Source organism: Cuculus canorus, chromosome Z (genome assembly GCF_017976375.1).
Source record: "Cuculus canorus isolate bCucCan1 chromosome Z, bCucCan1.pri, whole genome shotgun sequence".
In the NCBI taxonomy this organism is placed as follows: domain Eukaryota; kingdom Metazoa; phylum Chordata; class Aves; order Cuculiformes; family Cuculidae; genus Cuculus; species Cuculus canorus.
The window spans coordinates 16,712,725-16,735,728 of record NC_071441.1 but is presented as its reverse complement, the minus strand read 5'-3'; the positions used below and the strand labels follow the sequence as shown (position 1 = coordinate 16,735,728).

Below are 23,004 nucleotides of genomic sequence, written 5' to 3'. Positions count from 1 at the left end.
AAAAGGCTCCGTTATGCAGAATTTTTTTTTTAGGACAGTCTTCTAACACAGCAAAAGGAAGATACTGTACAGAAAAGCAAGACATTTACGATTGATCAATATTTGTGGCCGATCTTTTTCCTGCTTTTCTGACAAGAAGCCACACCAGAAAGTTGCTTTTATATTTTTATTGTATGCCAAAGTTCATTAAAGATGAGGTTTTGCTTGTATACAAGTTACTCAAAAACTGTGTCCAGGCAGAGATTCATTAGCAATCTGGCTTATTTCAAAGCATAGGTTTGTTCATTCAGGCCACAAAAATAATAGTGTACAAGCAGTAACTAAAGAGCTGCAGGTTCAAGGAGTTTCCAAATATCACAGATCTTGAGATCTCATCAGGAAATAAAAAGAAAAATCAAAGCAGTCACAATATAAAATAGCAGCTCCATGTAGCTTTTTCAAGTTTTAACTTTATTCAGAAAGTGACACTTAAAGTTCAGTTTGCCTCATTCTTTGAAGCTTCATCGAAGTTTTCAACCAGATCTAAAAAAGAAGAATTTTGAAATTAAAGTTTGACCCGCTTCCAGTTTGCCAATTTTGTGTTGCCAATTTTGTGTTGGTTCCACCCCGCAAAAAAGATTCTACCTCATTTCAAGCACTTACAACATAAAAAACCACAAACTTTCAGCTTATCAATTACAGACGAAATAACTTAAGAGCTTCATGGTTCATCCTTCTTGCTCAACCAAGTTTTGGATGGTTCATTATTAAAGCACAATTTTATAAAGCACAAGAGCATTTTAACTTCACTATACTCACCACTGGGCAAAGTCATATCAACAAGGTAGTTTTTTTCCACCCTTCTTATTGACTATTAAATAACCATTATTAGCCATAGCTATTATTTCTACATAGAACAAAAATGCTAGAGCAAACCAGTAAGCCTTTCACATGTGTCTGAAAACATTTAAATATTCTGCCTAGATGTTATCTTTAAGCAAAATTCACTTCCTTTTCTTCCACTGCATGCATGTTCTTACCAGGAACTTCATCATCATCATCTTCACCAGTAGCAAGAGGTGCTTTCCCATCCACAGCTGCAAGAGCAAGTAGTTCAAAAGCATCAGTCAAGCTCACCATGGGCCTCTTCATTAGTTGTTTTGCTTTGTTTTTTGAAAATGTTATCAAACAGTCTGAACTAAACTGCTATGCTTTATCCAGCTTCCCTGCTAAATAAAAACCTTCAACTAACCTAGGAAGTTCCTATTCCTTTTGTTGACAATGTTCAAACAACACAGTGGGGACATTAGAAGATACACGCTACCTCAGTTTTCTAGTCACTACCTTTTATCTAGGTTTCCCAAGTGCCCTGTGTGTCATCATCATTTTCAGCTACAAGTGCAGAGACTGATTTTAACAATTTTGCCTAAAAGCGGCTTGGTTTACTGACCAGTGTTCCTTAAGATTTACGTGTTTTATATCAGCAAGTTCTAAAGAAAAGAAATAACCTTATGATCCTAGGCCTTCAAGAAAAAATAAGGTATAATTGTGAAGCTGCAGGTAGACACACATAACTAGAGGCATTTAAAGACATTATTGTTCCCAATAAAGTCAAAGTAATAGAACTGAATGCACAATTTTACATTCAGGTGGCTTAGGTAACCATGTGTTCTGGTCCACATCTTTGCTGACTCAGTAATTTCTTAACCATTACCACTGTACATGCCAGAGCTACTGAGACTTAACTATGTTCACTGTAGCAGACCAATGAGCAACTGTGAAACTACAGCAGCATAATGATCAGAAGATACCTCAGGTCCCTTGGTGCCTGTGCCACTACTTTTACTGCTATTCTTAGCAGTAGTACCAACCATAAGCTGTCTCACACTCACTAACACCTCAATTTTATCCTAATTAATCCCTCTCAGTTTTCAAGAAAAGCATAAGGAAAGAGATGGGCTCATTCTAGACTGTACTCTGGTTTCTAGAGAACAAAAGCAGAGGAATGCATAAACTTTGGTTTGAAAGGGCTTAGGACAAGTTCACAGCTAACCCTCCTTTTGTTTTTCAACCTCAGAAAGCTGTTACAGTTACAAGTGCATCTTAGTGTCAAATACACCACTTGAAATGCAAGCCATGCTATTTCCCCCTGAATTGTCTGCATTCTCATCTCTAAGACCAGACTAAGTTTAATTTAGCACCTGCAAAAGCAATCATCACAGACACTTCACTCTTCAATGTCAGGCTTTCAAATCTTGCAGACAATGCTGAATGGAAAGTTTTGTGCAGCTACTCTGGCATCCACCCAAAGCAGAAAGGAATAGCTATTTTCTAGGTCATACAAAGCAAACACTTTAAACAAGCTTCCCTAATATTAAAACAGCACATTTTAGCTTATCTAGAACATACCCACCTCACTGAAAGAGAGATCTTAGGGGGTCATTTTAAATTCTTCAAGTTTGTTTTTTTTGTTTGCTTTTTGGTTTTATTCCTGTTAAGCTCTATTACTACCACAAGGAAGCTACACAGGTGACATTGAGAAGGAATGACCTGAGCTCCACGGGGAAAGCAGCAGTTTACCCCACCTCCTCAAGACTACTTCTAACAAGACTTCTTCAGTGGGAAGTTGACAGGAGGGAACTATCATTAACATTAGGAATGGAAACAGAAGCTATCTTGTTGGCAGCAAAGCACAAGAACTAAAAAAAATTTAACAATCAAGTTCAGAACTACCAGACGCTGGACACAATCATCTACTGCTCCCATTTTCTCTGTGTTCCGGATGTTCCACACTTCGGAAGGGTTGGGTTTAAGATATTTTAGAAAAGTAGGAACATGGTACATGCAGGACAAAGGAGTGTTCCCAGTGCCAACAAGCCTGATTTTTGACTTCTAATTCTTACCCTGTAGCAGCAGCACCTTTCGCAAACACCATGTACTCAAGTCTCTCTACTTTTCCCCACACAGTTTCAGGAAGAAAAAGTGTTCATGTTCTTCTACTAATTTAAGAATGAAATATGAAGTTGGTATATCTAGCTTAATGTTCACGCCAGTCCTGTTCTCTACACTATCCTACTCACACAGAAATTATAATATACTTACTTACCAATATTATGTAATTCCCTCCTGGCTATCAAAAAGCCCATTCAAGAAATGCCTTCACCACCCCTGTGAGGCAGCAAAGCAGCTGCAAGCTTTGTCCTCAAGTCCCTTCCCCCATTACTTGTTTCCATTCAAATGAGTATGTCAAAACCAGACATACTCGAAGTCTGTCTTTTTTTAAAAACTAACTCTTCCAGAGTAACTCATCTACCAAGCTTGAATGAACAAGATACATCAAAATACAGTAGCCACATCAAGAAGTAAACTACCACGAAATCACGTCTGGCTATAGCTCTCCAGTACTATACCAGCTGCAAGATACACTAACAGGTGCCTCTGCTTTATTCGGTTATACTTGCCATTGGATTTGAGTTATAAATAGGATCTAAAGAATCCAATTTCTTCATAAGCATTTTATAATACAATTGCAGACAGCAAAAGAGCACTGAATTCCACTGCTGCTACACAAGTAAGCCTCAAGTCAGCTGCCAGCCTGAAATGCATTCAATTTCAACTTACGCTGCTTGGGTAGGGCTTCTGCCAACCTCCTCAGGCTGGTCAGACTGTCAGCTCCAAGCTGGTTTAAGATGCTAGGAAGCATTTCTGTCAGCTGCTTTGTCTCAGCATGGCCGGTGATAGTGAAAGTGTTAGCAGCCAGAGATGCCTGAACTTTAGGGTTATTGAAGTGAATGACTGTTCCTTGGTTGGTAAACATGTTTACCTGCAAGAAAAAAAAATCCAGTCTCTGAAACAGTTTAGCAAGATTTTTCAATTTAACAGGAAGCTTAAGTTCTTCAAGTTCAATAACAACCTATAGACAAGTTTGGGATGTTACTTCACGGGAAATTTATATTTGTACACATAAAAGTATTTTTTTCCTTTGAAGCAATTACCTCTTCAATACCAGAAATATTGTTGACTCCCAGTTTCTTCAAAGAAAACTGAAGTTTCTTGTCATCGGCTGTAGCTGTTCTGTGGACAACCTTCTTCTTTCTGCGGGCAGTACCCTTTGCACAAAAAAAAAAAAAAAAGCCACCAAACCAACTTATAAATTAGTACTCAAATAGCTCTTCACAAACTCTAATCCCCAAGGCCATAGAACTACTCTGCAGCCACCTACAAATGAACTTAACATATATAAGTTCTGCTTCTGTGTTACAGTGCACACAATCTCACCACTCCAACTGCACTGCAGAATTCTCTCCCTCACTGTAAGGCAAACTTTGCTTTCTCACACTGTGAGAATCATGAGGTTTTAGGAATCAATGAAACAGAGAATGTTTATTCCACAATTCTAACAGGGATTCTGCAGCATCTTAGAAAAGACAATGTTTATCCTTGTCTGTTACTGTGGGCATAAAGCTGAAGAATGAGCACAGTTTCAGGTAATTTCTGAAGCTTATGAATTCTTCCTGGGATTATCAATCTTAAATTGTGGTAATAGCGGCCAAATTTTGGTAATAGTCAGAGGCCATAAAATTATCAACATATCACCGAGAAATGAATATGAGAAAATGCAAAATACTCAAACAGACATCTCCCATCTGACAGGCTTACACAAACATACTTGAAGATCACTTTTCCTGAAGTATTTTATAAACATGTTTTAAAAAAATACTTCCAATAGCATTTCAAACCAGGCCTGTTTAGAACGAAAAACAAGCAATGATTAAGTACTCCTACAGACACAGAGCTTTAGATTTCTCCAGGGAAATAACTGTCCCATATTAGAAGATATCTGTATCTATGAAAAAGCAGAAGTGTCAGTCTATACTTCTCATACAATCGTAAGGCCTCAGTAAAATCTGACACAAAACATAAGCAGGTGAAACGGCTTCTTTTGACACACTATAACTAATAATCTAAGTCCTCCTACTCCAGTTGCCCACCTGCCACACGCTGGCAAAAACAGAACGTGCTGTAGTGTGGCTGTATAAACGTCTGCAATACCTTTGGAGTTAACTGGTAGAAGCTAGAAAACTGGCAGGACATTAACACCCCTAACACAATCCAGCTACATACAAAGAGAACTGTTAATGACAAATTCACATGAAACTAACAAATGGAAGACTACAGCTCAAAGTTTAGTCATTTGTCTAGAAAGTCTGATATGTATTCCATACTACTGCCAAATTAGCACACATAGCAATCTGAAAACCGCTAAAATAACAGAAATGGTTTTATTTTAATACTTTGCACAGGAATTGAGCTACTAAGACATACATTAAGACTCTCTAGACAAAAGAGCTTTCAATAGATCTCCAAAAAATTACATCTTGTGCCAAAGGCCACCTGAGAACATCTACCTTTATTTACCCATATTAAATACAGATATCAAACTTTAGACAACCTGATTTTAATTTAAATGAACAGCTGCTGCTTTCATCTCCACAGATTTAAGCTTCTAAAGATTACAGGGTTTTACTAAGCAAATTCTATTCTCGTCATGCTGAAACATGCTGTTCACACCCCTCGATCTCTAAATTAAAGAGGAGTGGGTACAGCAAGCCACCCATGGAATACTGCAAACTCATTTGTCACTCTTCTAAAGAGGTTCTGAAGAAGAGTCATTTGGCTTTAGCGATATTCTACACAAAAATCTCAGCTTTCACATAAAGTTCTACAATAGCCCTCCAGCCAAACATAACATTTAGATTATTTGTAAGCTCTGAAGCCTTGCAACATCACAAAAATCTGGCAGCAGAGGTAATGTGCAAATTTTCCACAAAAGGAAGAGTGACTCTTCCTCCTTTGTCTCCTCCACGCCCATCTCAGCTTATATGGCAACAATGCCAAGAGGAATCATGTAATAACTTTTACATATAAAACAAATTTTAAAAGTCAAGTTCAGGCAATTCAAGTATTTCACAGGCCAATTTCAAAACTGAATGACAGCATAACCAGCTTTCCCTAATGTCTCTAAAACACCTAAACTGACCAGAGCTGTAAAAGCTGTCAATACGTGCTCTTAAGTGACAAAAATCAAAAGCCTCTCTAGTGCATAAACAAATGCTGATAACATGCAATACACTTCTCTGCTTAAGCAGTAACCCATACAAAGAATACGCAGACTCACTAAGTCAGTCAATTACTAAATTAAGCCCGATTTAAGGCTGCCTAAATCTCCAGCTAAAGGCACAAAAAAACCCAAATTCAAAACAGGAATGAAAGCTCCTGTGAACTCTGTCAGCAAGAGTTTTATTGAATAGCTTGTATTGTAAAATACTGCATGTCCACTCCCTCAGGTATAAAAAAATTAACAAGTTATTACCTTGAAACTGACGCTGTATTTAAAAGGTTTACTAGCATACAATGATATTCAACATACTTTTCTACTTTCAGATTAAAAGCATTCACACAGCTACATGCATTCATAAGTCATAATAAAATAAAAATGGGTTGCTGAGAAAGTTCCTCTACCATTGCAAGAGTATGTCAAGTACAGAATTGGAACTTTGTCCTAAAAGGCAAAAAGAAATAGTCATGGGCATCTTAAAGATTAATGACAAGAATTCAGAACATAACGCTCTATAACCTGTTAGGAAAACTATACCTGAGCTCACTTGCTGCAAAATCTACTTACTTCAAATCATACATCTGAAATGGGTCATACATGAATATAGGTTGCAAATCTGCTGTAATATGTTATAACAAACCCAAAGATAAAAGGCTGCAGGATCAGTTGCTCTATACTGTTTCTGTGGATCTAGAGATCCTACAGCTGCACAGCTTCCCCAGAGAACAGTCAAGCCAAGATAAAGAGTACTTAGGGCTGCTCCCCAACCCCAGTTTTTAGGGGCCCTCACACTAGGCTAAGTGTGCACATAGGGACATGTGGTCCTGAAGGCAGGGTGGGATGTGGCTCCTACCTTGCCACCGATGCGCACTTGGGCCTGCAGCTTGGCCAGCTTCTCTTGATTCATGATTGTTTCTTTCATCTACAGAAATAACAGTGCCCATAGAAGACAGGTCAAGCAGCGTCCGGCAACGGGGCAGGTGGACACAGGGGGGCTCCCACAGCCACCTCTCCCTCCCCACCCCTCTTCCCTTACTCCTTTCCCCCTTCCCCATACTCCCTTTCTACTTCCCCCCACCCCTCCCTCCCTCCCTCTCTCTCCCCTCGCTTCTCCCTCCTCCTCCCCTCCCTTCTCACTTCTCTCTTCCTCTGCCTCCCCCCCCGCTTCTCTCCCCCTCCTTCCTCGCCTTTCCCTCCCTTTCTCCCTCTCTCCCCCCGCCCTTCATGATCCCCTCATCCCAGCTCCCCCGACAGCCTCTCCCCTCTCACGCCGAGCCCCAGCCCGGGCTAGGACGCGGCTCAGCTCGCGGCGTCAACACCAGGCTTCTTCGGGCCCAGCCTGTACCCGCCCTGCCCTCCCCCGACCTGTGGCCCCTCAATAACCTTCCCTGAGCCACCCCCACTGCCTCCTTTGTACCTTCCCGCGGCGGAAGCGGGGACCCCAGAGCAGGGAGGAGAAACGCGAGGGGCTGGGGGTTCCGCGGCGCTGAGCTCTGCACGCGGAGCGAACGAGATGGCGGCCGGAAGGAAAGCGCCGCGCCTCACGCGGCGCATGCGCCGCTGCCCACAACGGCAGGGGGCGCCCTTCGGCGGGGGAGGTGCTGGGCGGGGCTTCCCTGGAGGAGGCGGTTCCTACTCGCGGAAAAGGCGTGGTCTCTCTACAGGGGCGGGGCTCCTCGCAGGAGGGGCGTGGTCTCCCCGCAGAGTGGCCGGGCTCCTGACGGGGCGTGGTCTACAACGCAAGGAGGCGTGGCCTCTAGAAGAGGGGAGGCGGAAGCAGGAGGGGCGTGGGTTCTGTAAATGGGCGTGGTCAAATGGGGCGGAGCCTCCTCTCTGCGGGGTCGGGACGGGACGAGTGGAGACGAGGGCATCGCGGGTCGAGGCTGGCGGAAGGTTTATTCCTGCGGCGGGGCTGTGTGCCGTGCCGAGCCGCCCGGCCCTCCCCCGCCGCCTGCAGCGTGGCCGGCGGCGCGTCCTGCCGCGGGCGGGTGCGTCCCCGATCTGTCATTATCTATTTAATTTTTCTTCTTCCTAGGAAGAGCGTCAGCGCTGTGTTTTCGTTCTCGCTGCCGCGGCGCAGCCCGCCTCCCCGTGCCGGTAGCTGGTGTCCTCCCCGTTCAGACCCCTTGCCTCAAACCCGCCCCTCCGCCCGGGTCAAAGCCACACCGCTGCGGCTTCTGTCTCGTTCTGTCACCCCCGTGTGGCACAGGGGTGCTCCCTGTGGCACCCCTGTGCCTGTCTCCTTCTGCTTTCATAGAATGGTTTGGGTTGGAAGGGACCTTAAAGATCATCCAGTTCCAACCCTCTGCCATGGGCAGGGACACTTCCCACCAGCTCAGGCTGCCCAAGGCCCCATCTAACCTGGCCTTGAACACCTCCAGGGATTGGGCAACCGCAGCTTCCCTGGGCAACCTGTGACAGTGTCTCACCACTCTCATGGTGAAGAAATTCTTCCTAATGTTCAGTCTAAACCTACCCCTCTCCAGTTTATACCCATTCCCCCTCATCCTATCACCACTAGCCTTTAGGAATAGTCCCTCCCAGCTTTCTTGTATCCCCTTTCAGGTACTGGAAGGTCTCTATAAAGTCTCCTCGGAGCCTTGCTGAATAAGCCAAACTCTCTCAGCCTGTCCTCTTATGGAGGGTGCTTGAGCACTCTGATCGTCCTTGTAGCCCTCCTCTGGACCCATTCCAACAGTTCCATACCCTTCTTATGTTAAGGATTCCAGAACTGGACACAATACTCCAGGTGAGGTCTCACAAGAGGGACAGAATCACCTCCCTTGACTTGCTGGTCACTCCTTTCCTTCCATCTTAGGTGTTTTTCACATCGGCTTTGCATGCTCTTGTATGTTAGCAGCATCTGTGCGAAGCTGCTTTCTGCTGGCCATCAAACACACTCTGCTTGCTCTCTCCAGATGTCAAGCAGCTTTACTCCTGTAGCAGCATTTCCATAGCAGAGGTCTTCCTGTGCCTTTTTCCTATACTGTCTTGTCTTTGTGTTCTCTGAGTCCTGTTCCAAAAACAAAACACGCACCCGCAATGCCCTAACTCAAGCCGTTGTTGCTGTGTTTGACTGTTTAAACACCCTGCCCCCCAGCCTCTGTTCTTCAGGGCAAAGATCATTCCCAGTCTATGATTTCTGTCCTCCACAGTGTGTTTCTCTTTGCTCTCTCAGAGGAGTCTGGTGGGACTAACGTCACAGTTATTGGAAACTCCATGTCTGCCTCCAACAACTGTTCTCGCCGTGTGGAAAACTGAGCAGCCTTTGCAGAATTTGGACCTGTGTCGCACAGCAGGGTGCGGGAGCAGATGTATGGGGGAAGAAACCTGTCAATCCCACCATGCCGTGCTACACTCACTCACCAAGTGACACAAGAGAGGAGGAGCTGTGTTGCTCTGCAGTCCTGCCCTCATCATCACCACAACTGAATACAGTGGGCCTCCTGGCATCAATAGAAATACATACCATCTGATCCTCCGTTTTAATGCCTTTTTAACCAGTTCTTATCTGGAATATCCTCAATAAATTATTCGCTTTGTCCTTGTTTCTATAAGGCTACATTAATAATTAATTTATCCTTCTTTGTTGATTAATGTTAAGGCTCCCATGTTAGCAATACCCGGATCCAAGGCTTTGCCAAGGCAGTGCTTTTTGTGTGTGTGTGCACCAATTTTATTTGCTCTTATAATATCTCTTAACTACATCAAAGCTGAGAGTTGATTTGTGCAGATAATTTCGATTGCTGTTAAAAATTAGACTTTTGTGATTAGTGACAATGAATGATAAAACTCCGTCTGATGGTGACAGGAGGTCTCAGGGAGGTGATGATTCAAAAGGTGCTGCTGAAGAGCAACCTATGCCTCCCTGCAGACTAATGTCACAGCCAAAAATGAGAGGTTTAGTCAAACAGCTATAAGGGATGGTGGTGGGACCTGCGGAAATTTGACCCAACATATTTGTAAAATTGGGATGGTACATCAATTCAATCAGAAAAGAATGCTGGTGGAAAACGTCCGTATTACTCTATCTAAACTAACAAACGCAGTATCTAGTGCAGCAAGGAAGGAATAGAACAGATAAAGGGGAAGAGGGGATCTGGGGAGGGATTTAGGGTGGGTAGAGTTTGTTCTGAACTAAAAAGAAAGCATGTGAATGTATTACATGGTGAAATTGGCAATGTACCTGCAGCAAAAGGAAACAGAGTCAGGACGATAAAAACAAAAACAAGCTGAATTGCTGTGGGCTATTGAAAGTAAAAGCAATTAATACTTCAGCTTCAGTTTATCACAGTTTTCCAACTACATATAAGAAAGATTTTAGTAGGCCAGCTGATGATTACAAACATGCAAAATGTTTTAATAGGCTGAAATACTGAAGTGAAAATGAGTCACAGAAAGGTTATTCCAAGATAGAAGCTGTGGAAAGTGTCGTCCCAGCTGTCAGCCTAGGATTAACTGAGCTGGAAGTATGATCTCATACTCCCTCATGTGAGATTTAGAAGACAAATTATGCTGAAAACCACATCACTGAGTTGTATCAGAAATCAAGTGAAGCAGTTCAAGAACTGCAGTTCAATGGACTACGTAAGATTTGGTTACATTTCCTGGATCAAGCAACAGCCATTCGAAAAACAAACTTTGCATCAGAGAAGTACTCTAGAATGCTAAAATAGTATTGGCTTGCTTTCTCCAATCCTTTTTGTGTAATTGCTTAATGGGAAGCATAAACCTAAACTTGGATTTAGTCGTAGCTGAAGAACTTCTGTTGAGAAATGAAACAGATCCAAAAACCCATAGCACTGCAAGAGAGCCTGAGCTCTGTAAGCATATTTTCAGTCCTGAATGAGGGTGCAAAAAATGTTAGATACTTTGCTAAAGCAACCAAGTTCATTATCTGCGCAGAAGCAACATTGGAGTGGAAAAAGACCATTAAAATGCCTATCCGGGAAAAATGTCTCCTAAAGTACTTAGAATTTTAAAGGCAGAAGAATGACAGCATTTGCTGTTAAAGTGCCAGAGAGAAAGCTCTCCTGAAAGACGTGGCCAGTGCTGTGTCTGTAATAACAGGGTATGTTGAAAAGAGGGCTTAAGTCAGTCTCATATTCAGGAAACACTTCATAGGTCATAAATATAAGTGATAAAGCTGAAGCAAAGCAATATTTGTCTTCATTACCAGTGACCACAAAAAAACCACATATTTGATATACTTTCAGGCAGTGAAGGAAATCTCTCTGATATTGAGAACCTCATTAAGAAACATTTGTTGAAAAGAATGACATATTTAGCATTCAAGAAAGCAGAAGTATGTGGCACATCGGCAGGACACCACAGGGAATAATGTTGTCATTCCTAACGTGTATGCTCCAGGACAAGGGGAAAAGTGCTAAGTTATTTGGAAAAATATGTGGATAAGTAGTGACATGGGGTACAGGAGCAAAAGTTGTGAGAGATATGAATGGAAAAGAAACCATCTCCACAAGTCTAGAAGTAAGACTCAATGAATTATTCTTGACTTTTTAAGACATACTCAACATACAAACATCTAATGGGAGCCCAGGAAGATTGAACTAACGTGTAACGCTGAGTTTATCTCATATATTACAATATTGTACCACGTGATGGTGAGTTGTGTGGAGTAATCCGTAGTTGACTTCAATGTCAAGGAACAAAATTCTCCTTAGAGAGCAGTATCTATTTCTTAACATACCTCTAACTCTTAAACTCAGCAACCCAAGGTGCCTGGGCTTCAAGCCACATCACAAGCCTTTCATGATCTGTGGGATGCTTCTCTGTTTTGTAATACCCAATGGAGGCTGACTAGAGAGTAATCGAGTGCTATGTGAAGAATCCCCTGCCTTTGACGTACACATTTCAAACAGGCTTTGCTGAATGCAGGGATGTTTGTGTTAATTGGACTGGCAGAGGCTCACCTAGAAAGGCTTCCGTGTTAATTAACAATGAAGATCTTGCTAGAGAATGCGTGAAAGTGAGAAGTCACCTTATTCTTCAGTGTCTGCATGTGAAAAAGATGGTACCTTAAATTCGTACACACGTGCCAGATGCTAAAACAAACAGATTATTTCTGTAGATATGCTATACACAGGATTCAAGAGAAATTGGTCTCTTAAGCTGTGACCACAGCTTTGACCCCTGCTAAGACAATTCGTTACAAGTCAGAAACATTGTTAAGACATGACCCAAAATCAGCATAGTCCCACATTTAGCCCAGGATCAATCAGGATGAAATTCGTCCTCCTTTATGTGCATAGCTGTCAATGTGCCACCTTTGACTAATGTATTGACAACTGTGAAGGTGAATCATTGTGGATTTTGCCTTTGGTTACCTAAGCCTCCTGGTCCAGCTTGATGCTTGGTGGGAGGTAAATGGTGAGTGCAGGTGGCTAGAGATTGGGAGGCTGGACAGGGCAAGGACCTTCTTCCTCCTGCAGCAGCTAGCTGTTATTTCTGCTCGAAAGCCGGCAGGAACCCGCCATCCACTTAGTGTTAGATGGAAAAATCAATCATCTTCTCTATCTTTGATTACAGTACAGCTTATCCCCAAGGATTTCTAAGTGAACAAAGAGCACTCCTGCCAATATTCACAGCATTATGAATGGGTTTGTACTCATTCAGGGTTTACTTGCATTGCTACAGAATAAAACAGAAAATATCTCAATTATCTGAGGCATCAATTACAGGATCTCTCTCCTAATATGCCCCAGCTTGTCTACAACGAAGAATTTGGGGCTTATGTAAGGAATGTTAGAAAGATTTTCAATAGTCATTGGAGTCGTGAAATCAAATGTAATCTGAACAAACATGATTTGTTCAGGGGACAAGTACCTTAATATATCAGTTCTGATGGCCAATGCTCCATTTTGAAAATTAAAAATCCCTCCACTAGCACGGGGAATAGATACTACTGACTTGAAAGACTATAAATATTAAGTTGAAATGAAAACCGGAAAAGAAAATTTAGGCATCTTGTGCTGTACTGGAGGATTATTACAATAGTAATCAGCCTAAGCTGAATAACAAAAGGCAGCAAGATAGCAGGGATTGTCAGGGGCACAGAATTACTGCCATGCTAAACCAGTGATTCTGAACCAGAACCCCTCAGCCTGAAAAAGAGCTGACCAATGAAAAAACAGTGGTAAAATCTGCAAGTCATGAATGGCAAGGAGAGGGTGGTTAACAACTGTTGTTGTTTGCCTCTTCTGGTACAAAAATAGGATCACATTGGACTAGATGAGCGGGTGACTGGCTTAATACAAACAAAAAGAACATTTCACTGCAGAACATGTTCAGTGGTATAAATGTACATTATTGCAAAAAGAGATGGAGCAAATTCAAGAAATTCCATTGCTGACTATTAAATTCAGAAATTACCTCTGGATTTAAAGAAAAAAAAAAGAAAAAATAAATAAATTAAGATTTCTGGCAGCTAGGAATCAATTTTACACACTTGACCTGTTTCTATATCCTATATTCTCCCCTACACATCTAGTATTGGCAGACATCGAAGTCAGCTTACACTGCTAGATGGGTCTTGGTCTAACCTAGTATATTATCTCCTTGTCTTCTGTTAGACAAGAAGTGCAGAAGGATGCTAAGAATATTTAATGGAATTTTAGAGAAATTAAAGGCTCAAAAGGGCATTAAAGAAAGTGAATTTCATCTGCCACAGGAAATGTATCTACACAGCAAGAATTGTAGAACAAAGAGGGAAAAGGACAAAAAGAAGAAAATAAAAAAAATTGGTCAAGAATTAAAAAAACCCAAAGCTTGACAATGGAGGCAAAGAGTGGTAGGGTCATCTCCAATGGTGGCAAAGTCTTTTTCAGCAGTCAGTGCAGCAGGAAGCCTGTTCATGGCAGGGGAAGTGGAATTGGGTGATCTTTGGGGTCCCTTCCAACCCTAACTAGTCTATGATCCTCTGATTTTCCTTCAGCCTTCTTTAGTTTTTCAGGTGGCTGCTGCAAGCCCTCACCAATGCGTTGGGTTTGGGCCTGATCACCCAGACCCTCTTTGTAATCCCAGCCTATGCAGAAGGCTTAAGGGAAAAATTAACAGGAAGGGAAGAGGAGAATAAACCCACAAAGAAAAAAGGAGATAAAATGGTGATCACTGTGGTACTGGGCAATGGAGGCTGCAGCTGGTAATGCAATAGACACCATCATCCTGTTGCCTGATCGTTGCTGGAGGAATTTTTCTTTCCATGATACAAGCAGCTCAGAAACCAATCCAGTCTGTGGCCAAAGGAACCACACTTACTGACACTATAAAGTATTCAGGAAATGATTTTATTTCAATAATAGTTTTATATCAATGACAGTACAGTTCTGTGGGTGAGACCAGATAGGGATGTGGAGATGTAAAATGGCACACCAAAAGAAGGGCAGCCTTTGGTGTTGGAGTCTTGCAAGGTGCAGCAAGCCCAGAGCAGGTGCTTCAGCTCCAGCATGTGTAGCTGGTGACCAAGCTCTACCCTGCTTTCTACATGCTGCAGCTGGCCAAACACTCAACAAATCACCCACGAATGCACACCACCACCAGGCAGCTGATTTGTGTGGTGCTGGAGAAGAATCAGGCATCCTTCTGCATGGTCAGGGTCAGCTCCAGAAAACCTAAAGCATCTCAGTCAATGTGCCAGAATGTGTGCATAGAAGTGCCTCAAACTGTGTCTGGGATGCTCTCTGACTTTGATTGAAGGGCCAGGGAAGACTTGTAGACTCACCTGTTCCCTGTCCTAACACGGACTCTTGAGTGCTCTGCTCAAGCACAGGCTCCGCAGCTGTCGGAAGGGTATGTGGTCTGGGATGCTGCTGGATTCCTGAGAAACACTGTCCCCCAGGACCCAGCAAGGGGAGGTGATGGTGGGTCCACACAGTCTGGCTCCTGCCTACTGTCCCTGGAGGCACCATCACAGCCAGGGTGCCCTGGCTTTCTGGGGCTCTCCAGTCAGCTCCAGTGGAGAGCTCCCAAAATACCCAATCCCTTTTCAGGCTTGGATCTGAGAGATGAGTCTTGTGGGGAAGCTCCTGTCACTGCCCTGGCAGAGCCATGGACACCAGGGGCACAGCCTCTTTGGCAGGGGGAGCTGAAAGAAGGGCAGGAGCCACCAGGACTGTTTGTATGGACTGTCAGAACGCTTTGATCAATTTATGCAGCACATTGATAATATGCAGTGGTTTTTTTTATATGCATACAGGATTGCGTGTATGACATAGGATTAAAATTTATGACGAGTACTAATAAGCTCAAGCAATGACAATTTAAACTCTAACTGCACACCTGAATTTCACATCCCACTTTGTGCTGCTCTTGTTTTAGGAACATGTTATGTTACAACATTCACAACTGCTAGGAAACCATGGAAGGTCTTGAGGTCCCGGGATGGTTTGGCAAGTGGGTACGTGGCCCACGAGAGGGGCACCTCAGGGAATACGCGAGTCTGGGATGAGAAGGTGGTCGGGAAAATTTCAGCCTTTCCGTAAGGGGGATTTCTCAGAAGCTCCCAAAACACTGCTTTTCCTTAGGGTCTCGGAGTGCCTTCGGGGAGGGAGGGTCCTGTCTTTCCCTGCCAGGGGGCTGCTTTGGTCCGGGGAGGCCACCCTGCCCCGGCACACGGCCCGGCGCTCCTTGCCGGTAGGTGGCATCCCGTGTCCGCCCAGAGCACCGCCGGGAGCGGGGCCGTCCGCGGCACGGGGCAAATCCGCCTGCGCGGGAGTCCTGCCGGTGTCTGCGCTGCCGCTGCTCGCCTTCCTTCTTCTCTTTCTTTCCCTTTCAGAAAGGCACCTGCCGGGCTGGGACGGGAGCCAGCGGAAGATACAGCAAACCGCGATCTCCAGGGGCTCCAATAACACCAGGCCTTAATTGTCTGCGCTGTCCCCCAGAGTCAAGCCCCTCGGCGCCCCACTCCACCAGGGATGAGGGCTTGCAGCGTCGCCCAAATCTGCCGAGGGGGCTCCGCAGCTCCCCCTCCAGCTGCCCCCGACACCGTGTCCGGCCACTTCTAGGGGTACCCGAGCTCCAGCCGGGGCCGCCGACACCCCGAGCGCCGGCCGGTGTCACAGGCTCGGCGAGGCTCCGGCGCAGGGGTGTCAGCGGGAGATCCCGGGTAGATCCTGCTCTTCTGGTTTGTTGCTACAGCGGTTCTCCCCCCAGAAATTTTAAACTCTACCGTTCTTCGCATTTAAGAATGTGGCTTTTGTTTTCAAGATGGTTTTAAACGTTCAGGCACATCAGAAAGTACAGGGAGAAGAGCGAGAATCAAAGGAACAAGAAGAGAGTAAAAGAAATATACTATTTCTTTGTAAAGAGGAGAAATCTCTCGCGGAGAAGTCCTCTTTCTCCTTTGCTTTCACTAACTTGGTCTGAGCCTCTAAAACTATTTCAAAGAATTATTTTACTTCCTATGAACTGTGAACCTCGAGCGACATTATCAAATCTTTCTACAAGAAAAAAAAAAATGGTAGTCAGTTGCTGAGTTTGGGAGATCTTTTTTCTCCCTTTTTATTTTTTCTCTTTTGTAACTCTCGGTGGTATTCTGCTGCAGTCGCCTTAGTAGTGAACAAAATCTAAGTAGGATTATTTGGAAATAGTAGAAAGGATTATGTTGTAAATCCATGGAACTGGTTTTGAAACAAGGTGGCTTGAAGCTTCGATTAGGACAGTATATCGAAAACGCATTTCAAGAAACTTGTGCGTGTGGAGAGTTTTGAGAAGCGAGATTTGCGCAGTGAGGGCTCCAGGCGTCGGTACGCCCTTCTGACGACAATTTCTGAGGGAGCACGAGATGCTCTCCTCCTCCTCCCATCTCAAACAGATCCTGATCATGCGTTATCCTGCCAAAATTGGGAGCGATGGGAATTTTCAAAGCGCTTTAAGACCCCGGTGGTTATATTTATGTTCAAGGTTGGTTGGTTGGTGGACTGATTTTCCTCTGCCAGCCTTCTCATGAAGGGGGTCCCTGCTCTTCCGCCGTCCTGGCATGTATCACCTGAAACTGGGACTTAATTAGGAAGCAGTCCTTTGTGTCGCTTTCTTGGGAGTGTTGCTTCTATACTCAAAGCACAATTGGCATTTTGAAGGCCAGTGAATTGTTTTCCTTTGCATACGAAAGAGGTAACGCTGTATTAGTGTTTCCAGTAATGGAGGGAGCTGTTTCTCTCCCGCTAAAAACAACAGCCTCACAAACAAACTGTGAAATTAGCAGGGTTCTTTGAGAGTTTGCGAGGTAGACGTCGAGAGATATTTGATGTCATTCTTGAAAGAATTAAACTCTGGAGGGGAAGGGGCGGGGGAAAGAAATGTTTCTAACCACTGCGCGGGCAGAAGTTTGAAGTTTTTTAACTCACCACCTCCCTCTCCGGTCTGATTTTGGGGGTAATCCCCCTCCCAACTTTCTTTCAGAGGACTTGGGGACACGTCCCATCAAACGCTACTTCTCGCCTTGCCACCCCCGGCCGCCCCCGCCGCTGCCCCGGCCGCCGGGCTCTCCCGCATCCCCCGCCGCGGAGCGCCGGGTGAGGGAACAGGGGCAGAACGCCGAAACCTCGGAGAAAAGGTGCTTTTCCTGCTTCAGGAAGCAGGACCCCATCCCCTGGGGGGAGCACAAGAAGACGCAGAGCTCCTGGCACCCTGCAGACGGCTCCTGGGAAGATGCTCATGCAGTGTGGGACAGCCTTGATTTCGTGTGTGTTTGTATGTGTGTGTGTCTTTTATTTGCCCCTTTTGCACTAAAGACGAACCGAGTCGATCAGCGCCCCTCCCCTGCAGACCCGGCGGGGCGAGAGGGGGTCCCGGGGCGGGCGCCCCGAGTCTTGGCTGAAGGGTGGGGGGTGCGACACACGGGGCCGCCGCTCGCCCCGCCGCGCTCTGACGCTGGGAGCCATGTGATGGCCACCTCGCTATAAGGCGGGGAGGAAGGCTGGCCTCTCTGGGACTCGGCCCCAGCCTTTTCACCATCTTTCCTAGGGCCTGGCAAGCCGCCCCCTCCGCCCTCCCTCCTCGCCAGCCTCCTCCCCTCCCCTCCTCCCAGGACTAGGCGCGCTCCCTCCAGCCCCGCATCCATTAATGTCTGGGGGCTGAGGTGAGAAGAAAGAAGGGGGAACCGGCTTGCAGGCGCAAGCCCCCCCCCCCCGCCCCTCAAACCCCATCCAAAACAGAAAAAAAGAGCCTCACCGACCCCCTAAAAAGGGAAGGGGGGAAATGAGATAAGAGAGAGAAATCAAAAAAAAGGGGGTGAAAAAAAGCGCAGCAAAAGATACCCCGAAGCAGCCCCCGGCCGAGCGGCGGGAGGGCTCTCGCTGCGCGGCGGCGGCGCTGGGCGCCCGGAGCGGCCCGTCTGCCCGCGGCGGCGGCGGGGCGGCTCTCCGCCGAGCGGCGCGGGGGCCTGGCGGCGGCGGGGACAGCGCCCGCCCGCCCGCCGCGCCGCGCCGCCCGTCACGGATGCGCTGCCCCGCCGCCGCGCCATGACCCTGAGCTCGGAGATGTCCGAGGCGTCGGCGCTGGCTGAGGAGACCGACATAGATGTGGTGGGAGAGGAGGACGAAGAGGAGGACGACGAGGAGCCGCAGCCCCGCCGCCGCCGCTCTTACGCCGAGGAGGAGGAGGAGGAAGAGGAAGAGGACGAGGAGGATGTGGGTGACCTCCACGACGACGCCCTGCTGCCGCGGTCGCCCGTGCGCGGCGGAGGAGGCGGCGGCGGCGGCGCGGCGGGCGGCGGAGACGGTGCCGGCGGCTCTCGGCCCCCCTCGCGGGGCGGCCCGCAGAAGGCGGCGGCGGGCGGCGGCGGGGCGAGCGGCGGCGGCGGCGGGGCGGGCGGCGGCAAGAACAGCCTGGTGAAGCCGCCGTACTCCTACATCGCCCTCATCACCATGGCCATCCTGCAGAGCCCCAAGAAGCGGCTCACGCTGAGCGAGATCTGCGAGTTCATCAGCGGGCGCTTCCCCTACTACCGGGAGAAGTTCCCCGCCTGGCAGAACAGCATCCGCCACAACCTCTCCCTCAACGACTGCTTCGTCAAGATTCCCCGCGAGCCCGGCAACCCCGGCAAGGGCAACTACTGGACGCTGGACCCCGAGTCCGCCGACATGTTCGACAACGGGAGCTTCCTGCGCCGCCGAAAGCGTTTCAAGCGGCAGCAGCTCCCGGCGCCCGAGTTGCTGCTGCGTGCCGTGGACCCCGCCGCCTTCCTCCCGCAGCCCCCGCCTCAGCCCCCGCAGCAGCCGCCCTGCGCCTACGGACCCTACGGCTGCGGCTACGGCCTCCAACTCCAGACCTACCACCCCCACTCCGCCCTCTTCGCCTTCCACCACCCCTCCCCGCCGCCCCGCCAGCCCCCCGCCGCCCCCGGCAGCGCCCCCGGCCCCGCCGCCGCGCCGCCGGGCCCCTTGCTGCCGGCGGCGGAGCTGGCACGGACGCCCTTCGGCTACGCGCACCCGCTGGGCCCGGCGCTGGCAGCCTCGCTGCACGCCGCCAAGCCCGGCAGCGGCGCGGCACTGGCCCGCTCGCCCTTCTCCATCGAGAGCATCATCGGGGGGGGGCCCGGCGCTGGCAGCAGCTGCGCCTCGCAGTCGGCCGCGGCGCCGGGGCTGGCCCGCTCGCTGGGGAGCGCCGGGGGCGTCCTGCCCCCCGCAGCCGCCCTGCCCGCCGCCCCCGGCTTCGCGGCACGGATCTCTAACTGTTAAAGGGTTTGGGAGTCTTTCCGAAGGTAGGATCCGGGGTATGTCTTTTCTCCGCCCGCTCGGATGCCCGGCGGAGGCCGCCCGGAGGGTCTGCGGGCTTTGCGTGGGGATCGGGGTTCGGGAGGTGTCCGCCGCCGCGGCGGCCCCCGGACCTGCAATTGTGCAAAGCCAGGTGTAGATGCCGCACAGGCGGGCGGTCACGCTCTGGGAAAGTTACTCGCTACTCCTTAAAATTAAAAAAAAAAAAAAAAAATGGTGATAAATAATGTCTCTAAACCGTTAAAGTTCAGAGATTCTCAGGTCTAGGAGCTTGAAAACAGTAATGTACAGGAAAAAAAAAAAAGGCTTGAGGGAGGACAGCAAAGCAATACTTTTCATTTTAGTACACTTGTCTCATGTACTTTTATAAAAGAAAAGAAAAGATTAACATGTTTACACAGAAGAAAGTCAAGATTATCGTTTCTTATTTTAACCTGTGTTTTGTATTATAATAGACTTACGGAGTTTTTTATTTTGTACTTTATGCGTATTCTTTACAAGGAATATTGTTAAAAATTACTGGCAAGTATTATTGTACCATTTTAATGTAAAATTTTTACACAATTTCAAAAATAAAATTTTTAATTTTCAAAAAAAAACGAAAAAAAAAGAAAAAGCTTAACCAAGCCCAGATACCAAAGAAAGAAGCCCAGCCAAACAATTGGCTTCGGACTTTTCCTTCCTTAATAGTTACCCCTTCTTTGGGACATTGATTTTTTTTTCTTCAGGGTTAATAGCACAATAGCCAAGGAATTTTACAGCTTGAGATTTATTCTCTCTGGGTTTGACCCGAAGAAGAAGATCAGAATATGATCTTTGCAGTCAAACCATTGTTACCCTAACAGAGGATGAAAGATGGGGAGGGGGAGGAAAAGAGCAAAGACAAAAGAGGGAATAAATAGAAACAGGTCTCCCTCGAGAGAGCAAAGCCCAGTTCTATACGGTACCAATCAAGGGACTGATTAAAAAGGCAGTTTTAAACTGTTTTAATACTTTCGGGTGTGTCCTAAATCGCAACTGCATCACAGTTCTCTTTCCAAGAGGCCCAAAAGAAAATGCTACTAATAAGGGACACGTACTGAACTTCAGAAAGATTTGTCCTAGACTCGTGACGATAGTAGGGACATGTGTTTCTACTTTTCGATACATATAATATAAAATGAGCATTGGAATATCCTCGTGTGACGAGATGATTAAGCGCACTAGCTATTGAAGTAAGGATAGACAAGTGTATGAACCAAACGGTGGAAGCAGCTTTTCTGATTCTGAATTCTCGTCTTAACCCACATAAGGGCGATAGAGGTTTATTTCATAAACTAACTATTTTTTTTTAAACCAAAAATGCGCCTCAAATATTCGGAGTTTAGGCAAGAAAGGGAATCACAGGTCTGAAGCGTAGGCGTGTGGTAGCCTGTTGTGGATTAGGAACACGCGTTTTTCAAATCATGGAAGGGCTTTTGAAGTACGACTGTAGTAATAACAATTTAGTGCATTCAGGGATACATTATATGAATCTTCGCTAAAAAAAAAAAAAAGAAAAAATCATCTCTTTAGTGTTCTTTGGAATGAAGAGGGGAAGGGTGTGTGGTTACGTGCTTTTAAATATCGAAGTACCTCGTCGTCTTGTTTTTAAGTATTGTCTTAGATAGAAAAGTGATGCTTTTCTCTTTTGTTTGTAGCGAAGCGGAGTTAAATTAATGGTTTTCAATCAGTGGAAAAACTGGAAGCTAAATCTCTGCTGGCTTCTATTTGCAGTCCGCAACTGGAGGGCCTCTTTGGGTGCCCCGGATACCTCAGAGGGCAGGGACGTAGAGTCCCGTTTGATTTCTAAACCTAGAGGAAAACTTCCCAGAGGCACCGCGTACGAGCCTGTCGAGAAGAGCGCATCCTTCTCGCAAGAGCCTGCCGAACTCGCTGTCCCCGGGTCCTGTCGGGGGGATGCGCCGGTCCAGCGCCGTACCGAGCTCTGTTTAGGCGTCCCTCGGGGACGAGACTGAAAGCAAGCGGGGAGCAGGCGGCTGTAGCCGCGAGCGCGGCGGTCCCGGGCTCCCCGAGGAGGGACGCTGCTGGCGGTCCCTCCGGCTGCTCGAGCCCAGGGGGAGAGGCCCTGTGAGCCCTCGCGCTGTCCCCCTGCAGCTAGATGGGAAGAGCAGGTTCCCGCGACCTAGCATTTTTTTTTCTTGGCTTCCTCGCAGCAAACCTCGGGGAGCCCTGCGACCTCCGGTGCGCGGCTCGGCGCGGCAGGGTGCGAGCGCATCCCTCTCGAGGGGAGCCCTGCTCAAGAGGGCATGGCGAGGGGGCTGCTCTGCCGCTCGCTCCTTGCTGTAAGCCGGTCTTCTGCATCCTCTGGGCCTTCACCTGGGAGCTGGTAGGGAAGATGGCAGGAGCGAATCGCAATACGCGCGTTGCTTTATTTTATTTTTTAAGCGCTAAGGAAAGGGGTTGGGGAAGAGGTGTGTGGCGTTGTGGGAAGACCCCCTTCTTGTTTTCTCCTGGTTCGCGGAGCAGAGTCCGGGCCTGGGCGCCGGGGCCTGGCGGTATCTGCTCCCCGCACTGCGCGGTGGATGGCGGCGGCGGGGCTGGAGCAGGTGCCGCCAGGAAAGGCGCCGGCCCCGCAGCCCCTTTGATGGGCTGGCAGCACCGCAGAGACCCATTCGCATGCAAATGGCCTGCCGCGGCGCCCCCTCCCCCCCCCTCCCCCCCCCAGGCTTTCGAGGCGAACAGAGGGAACGTGTAGTCCTCGCAGGAACGGGGCACGGGAGGAACAATTCCTCCAAAATAGGCTGGGTCCTAATAAACAAGCTGGTGGGACAAACAAGATGGTGTCGCCTCCTTCTCTTCCTCCCAGCCACAAAGTGTAGATTCATTAACCCGTCTCCTTTTCTCATCATATCCCCGTAGGGCTGAGAGACGAATTACTGGAGATGAATTGGGGAGGGGACTGCTCTATGAGGGGGCTAATGTTTCAATCAGTTCCTTCAGAAGGACCACACAAAAAGAAACTTTTTAGTTTATGGTGCTATTATGCAGAGTTTTAATCTAGGGATAGATTTAGCCAAATGTTATCTATTGGGAATTTAATGAAGCCCTTATGTATTCAATCGCTTTTTATGCCACACACAGTGTGTATATCCAGAATTGTTTCCTTCCACATATTTCTTTGTTTCTGTTGGG

At 47.2% G+C, this 23,004-nt stretch overlaps 2 protein-coding genes and 1 long non-coding RNA gene across 4 annotated transcripts; 2 read left to right on the top strand and 1 right to left on the bottom strand.

The window, feature by feature from the left end:
• Positions 1-305: 305 nt before the first annotated feature.
• On the bottom strand, positions 306-7,672 carry BTF3 (basic transcription factor 3). Its single transcript, XM_054053458.1, has 6 exons — positions 7,515-7,672; positions 6,951-7,019; positions 3,975-4,088; positions 3,601-3,802; positions 1,020-1,076; positions 306-522 (listed from the first exon to the last, which is right to left on the bottom strand). The coding sequence occupies exons 2-6, from the start codon at positions 7,017-7,019 to the stop codon at positions 476-478; spliced, it is 489 nt and encodes a 162-aa protein (XP_053909433.1). The 5' UTR covers positions 7,515-7,672; the 3' UTR covers positions 306-475.
• Positions 7,673-7,945: 273 nt separating this feature from the next.
• Positions 7,946-9,581, top strand: LOC128850475 (uncharacterized). 2 transcript variants are annotated; one of them, XR_008447887.1, is made up of 3 exons: positions 7,946-8,536; positions 8,663-8,846; positions 9,276-9,581. It is a non-coding gene; the product is annotated as an uncharacterized LOC128850475 (long non-coding RNA). The 2 variants fall into 2 exon arrangements; XR_008447886.1 differs by having other exon boundaries at positions 7,950-8,085.
• An 8,995-nt stretch (positions 9,582-18,576) lies between these two features.
• On the top strand, positions 18,577-22,482 carry FOXD1 (forkhead box D1). The gene has a single exon (XM_054054608.1). It carries the CDS (start codon positions 18,577-18,579, stop codon positions 19,792-19,794), a length of 1,218 nt encoding a protein of 405 aa, XP_053910583.1. The 3' UTR covers positions 19,795-22,482.
• Positions 22,483-23,004: the final 522 nt, after the last annotated feature.